Source organism: Lampetra fluviatilis, unplaced genomic scaffold (assembly GCF_964198595.1).
Source record: "Lampetra fluviatilis unplaced genomic scaffold, kcLamFluv1.1 SCAFFOLD_774, whole genome shotgun sequence".
NCBI lineage: Eukaryota > Metazoa > Chordata > Hyperoartia > Petromyzontiformes > Petromyzontidae > Lampetra > Lampetra fluviatilis.
In genome coordinates, this window is record NW_027621554.1 from 7501 (window position 1) to 12500 (window position 5000).

The 5000-nt window shown below is 54.4% G+C and overlaps 1 protein-coding gene across 1 annotated transcript in view; it reads left to right on the forward strand.

Moving 5' to 3' along the window:
- Nucleotides 1-5000, forward strand: part of LOC144955406 (centrosome-associated protein CEP250-like) — a 23841-nt gene that overhangs the window by 1067 nt on the left and 17774 nt on the right. The window contains exon 2 of the mRNA XM_078885634.1: nt 1-61. This exon is cut by the window's left edge and continues 2 nt beyond it. Coding sequence (XP_078741760.1) covers nt 1-61 — 61 coding nt within the window. The remainder of the gene's footprint in view (nt 62-5000) is intronic.

Below are 5000 nucleotides of genomic sequence, written 5' to 3' on the forward strand. Positions count from 1 at the left end.
TCTTCAGTATAAGAAGAAATGTGGAGATTTGGAGCAGCAGTTGCTGGAGAAATCTGTGCAGGTAAAGCCACCACCATCACTGCCACTTTCACCATCACTGCTACTATCACTATCACAAATCCACTCACTCACTGTGTGTGTACACGCCAGGCGGAGCGAGCGAGTCAACGACTCCCCCACTCATCATCACGTAGAAGGGAAATAATGAAATAAATAAAATAAACATAATAAAATAATAAAAATAAAACATAATTAAATAAAAAAATAAAACATAATAAAATAATAAAAATAAAACATTATTAAATAATAAATATTAAACATTATAAAATAATAAAAATAAAACGTTATAAAATACAATTCTCACGACGTTTCGGCCACAACGCAAGCAGCCGTCCTCAGGTGAAGAACAGGGCTGTCGGAAAGACAGCGTCCGAATGAACAGGTCTGTCGGAAAGACAGCGTCTGAATGAACAGGTCTGTCGGAAAGACAGCGTCTGAATGAACAGGTCTGTCGGAAAGACAGCGTCCGAATGAACAGGTCTGTCGGAAAGACAGCGTCCGAATGAACAGGTCTGTCGGAAAGACAGCGTCCGAATGAACAGGTCTGTCGGAAAGACAGCGTCCGAATGAACAGGTCTGTCGGAAAGACAGCGTCCGAATGAACAGGTCTGTCGGAAAGACAGCGTCCGAATGAACAGGTCTGTCGGAAAGACAGCGTCTGAATGAACAGGTCTGTCGGAAAGACAGCGTCCGAATGAACAGGTCTGTCGGAAAGACAGCGTCCGAATGAACAGGTCTGTCGGAAAGACAGCGTCCGAATGAAACACCACCAGGCTTGGCAGCGTCTATTTAAGCTGCTGGGTTGGAGGGGAGAAGGGCGCCTTGACAAAAGAATTTTCATATCAAGAGAAATGTAGCATATTTATGGGAAATGCAGATATGGGATTAGTACTACTTGTGAAATGCGTAGGAGGTGGGCGGGGGGTTTCAAAGTCATATTATGCCCGTGCGTTATGCAGGATTAGCAGCATCAAAGGGAGGGGATGGGGGTGGCATTAATAAAAGGAAGGAATGTTAATAGTATGTAGCTGCAGTCACTAAACAACCCCACTCACTCACTGTGTGTGTGTACTTGCTAGGCGGGGCGAGCGAGCGAGCGAACGACTCTGCACTCACTCACTGTGTGTGTACTTGCTAGGCGGGGCGAGTGAGCGAACGACTCTGCACTCACTCACTGTGTGTGTACTTGCTAGGCGGGGCGAGTGAGCGAACGACTCTGCACTCACTCACTGTGTGTGTACTTGCTAGGCAGGGCGAGTGAGTGAACGACTCTGCACTCACTCACTGTGTGTGTACTTGCTAGGCGGGGCGAGTGAGCGAACGACTCTGCACTCACTCACTGTGTGTGTACTTGCTCGGCGGGGCGAGCGAGTGAACGACTCTCCACTCACTCACTGTGTGTGTGCTTGCTAGGCGGGGCGAGTGAGTGAGCGAGTGAGCGACTCTCCACTCACTCACTGTGTGTGTACACACCAGGCGGGGCGAGTGAGTGAGCGAGTGAGCGACTCTCCACTCACTCACTGTGTGTGTACACACCAGGCGGGGCGAGTGAGTGAGTGACTCTCCACTCACTCACTGTGTGTGTACACGCCAGGCAGGGCGAGTGAGTGAGTGACTCTCCACTCACTCACTGTGTGTGTACACGCCAGGCAGGGCGAGCGAGTGAGCGACTCTCCACTCACTCACTGTGTGTGTACTTGCTAGGCGGGGCGAGTGAGTGAGTGACTCTCCACTCACTCACTGTGTGTGTACTTGCTAGGCGGGGCGAGTGAGTGAGTGAGTGACTCTCCACTCACTCACTGTGTGTGTGCTTGCTAGGCGGGGCGAGTGAGTGAGTGACTCTCCACTCACTCACTGTGTGTGTACACACCAGGCGGGGCGAGTGAGTGAGCGAGTGAGCGACTCTCCACTCACTCACTGTGTGTGTGCTTGCTAGGCGGGGCGAGTGAGTGAGTGAGTGACTCTCCACTCACTCACTGTGTGTGTGCTTGCTAGGCGGGGCGAGTGAGCGAGTGAGTGACTCTCCACTCACTCACTGTGTGTGTGCTTGCTAGGCGGGGCGAGTGAGTGAGTGACTCTCCACTCACTCACTGTGTGTGCACGCCAGGCAGAGCGAGCGAGCGAGTGAACGACTCTCCACTCACTCACTGTGTGTGTGCTTGCTAGGCGGGGCGAGTGAGTGAGTGAGCGACTATCCACTCACTCACTGTGTGTGTACACGCCAGGCGGGGCGAGCGAGCGAGCGAGTGAACGACTCACCACTCACTCACTGTGTGTGTATTTGCTAGGCGGGGCGAGTGAGCGAGCGAGTGACTCTCCACTCACTCACTGTGTGTGTGCTTGCTAGGCGGGGCGAGCGAGCGAGTGAACGACTCTCCACTCACTCACTGTGTGTGTGCTTGCTAGGCATGGCGAGCGAGCGAGTGAGCGACTATCCACTCACTCACTGTGTGTGTGCTTGCTAGGTGGGGCGAGTGAGTGAGTGAGTGACTCACCACTCACTCACTGTGTGTGTGCTTGCTAGGCGGGGCGAGCGAGCGAGTGACTCTCCACTCACTCACTGTGTGTGTGCTTGCTAGGCGGGGCGAGTGAGTGAGTGAGTGACTCACCACTCACTCACTGTGTGTGTGCTTGCTAGGCGGGGCGAGCGAGCGAGTGACTCTCCACTCACTCACTGTGTGTGTGCTTGCTAGGCGGGGCGAGTGAGTGAGTGAGTGACTCTCCACTCACTCACTGTGTGTGTGCTTGCTAGGCGGGGCGAGTGAGTGAGTGAGTGACTCACCACTCACTCACTGTGTGTGTATTTGCTAGGCGGGGCGAGTGAGTGAGTGACTCTCCACTCACTCACTGTGTGTGTGCTTGCTAGGCGGGGCGAGTGAGTGAGTGAGTGACTCTCCACTCACTCACTGTGTGTGTGCTTGCTAGGCGGGGCGAGTGAGTGAGTGACTCTCCACTCACTCACTGTGTGTGTATTTGCTAGGCGGGGCGAGTGAGTGAGTGAGTGAGTGACTCTCCACTCACTCACTGTGTGTGTACTTGCTAGGCGGGGCGAGTGAGTGAGTGAGTGAGTGACTCTCCACTCACTCACTGTGTGTGTACTTGCTAGGCGGGGCGAGTGAGTGAGTGAGTGAGTGACTCTCCACTCACTCACTGTGTGTGTGCTTGCTAGGCGGGGCGAGTGAGTGAGTGACTCTCCACTCACTCACTGTGTGTGTATTTGCTAGGCGGGGCGAGTGAGTGAGTGAGTGAGTGACTCTCCACTCACTCACTGTGTGTGTACTTGCTAGGCGGGGCGAGTGAGTGAGTGAGTGACTCTCCACTCACTCACTGTGTGTGTGCTTGCTAGGCGGGGCGAGTGAGTGAGTGACTCTCCACTCACTCACTGTGTGTGTATTTGCTAGGCTGGGCGAGTGAGTGAGTGAGTGACTCTCCACTCACTCACTGTGTGTGTACACGCCAGGCGGGGCGAGTGAGTGAGTGACTCTCCACTCACTCACTGTGTGTGTGCTTGCTAGGCGGGGTGAGTGAGTGAGTGAGTGAGTGAGTGACTCTCCACTCACTCACTGTGTGTGTATTTGCTAGGCGGGGTGAGTGAGTGAGTGAGTGAGTGACTCTCCACTCACTCACTGTGTGTGTGCTTGCTAGGCGGGGCGAGTGAGTGAGTGAGTGACTCTCCACTCACTCACTGTGTGTGTACTTGCTAGGCGGGGCGAGTGAGTGAGTGAGTGAGTGACTCTCCACTCACTCACTGTGTGTGTACTTGCTAGGCGGGGCGAGTGAGTGAGTGAGTGAGTGACTCTCCACTCACTCACTGTGTGTGTACTTGCTAGGCGGGGCGAGTGAGTGAGTGAGTGAGTGACTCTCCACTCACTCACTGTGTGTGTGCTTGCTAGGCGGGGCGAGTGAGTGAGTGACTCTCCACTCACTCACTGTGTGTGTATTTGCTAGGCGGGGCGAGTGAGTGAGTGAGTGAGTGACTCTCCACTCACTCACTGTGTGTGTACTTGCTAGGCGGGGCGAGTGAGTGAGTGAGTGAGTGACTCTCCACTCACTCACTGTGTGTGTGCTTGCTAGGCGGGGCGAGTGAGTGAGTGAGTGAGTGACTCTCCACTCACTCACTGTGTGTGTGCTTGCTAGGCGGGGCGAGTGAGTGAGTGAACGACTCTCCACTCACTCACTGTGTGTGTACACGCCAGGCAGGGCGAGTGAGTGAGTGACTCTCCACTCACTCACTGTGTGTGTATTTGCTAGGCGGGGCGAGTGAGTGAGTGAGTGACTCTCCACTCACTCACTGTGTGTGTGCTTGCTAGGCGGGGCGAGTGAGTGAGTGAACGACTCTCCACTCACTCACTGTGTGTGTGCTTGCTAGGCGGGGCGAGTGAGTGAGTGAGTGACTCTCCACTCACTCACTGTGTGTGTATTTGCTAGGCGGGGCGAGTGAGTGAGTGAACGACTCTCCACTCACTCACTGTGTGTGTACACGCCAGGCGGGGCGAGTGAGTGAGTGAGTGAGTGAGTGAGTGAGTGAGTGACTCTCCACTCACTCACTGTGTGTGTGCTTGCTAGGCGGGGCGAGTGAGTGAACGACTCTCCACTCACTCACTGTGTGTGTGCTTGCTAGGCTGGGCGAGTGAGTGAGTGAACGACTCTCCACTCACTCACTGTGTGTGTGCTTGCTAGGCGGGGCGAGTGAGTGAGCGAGTGAGCGACTCTCCACTCACTCACTGTGTGTGTGCTTGCTAGGCAGGGTGAGTGAGTGAGTGACTCTCCACTCACTCACTGTGTGTGTGCTTGCTAGGTGGGGCGAGTGAGTGAGTGACTCTCCACTCACTCACTGTGTGTGTGCTTGCTAGGCGGGGCGAGTGAGTGAGTGACTCTCCACTCACTCACTGTGTGTGTACACGCCAGGCGGGGCGAGTGAGTGAGTGAGTGACTCTCCA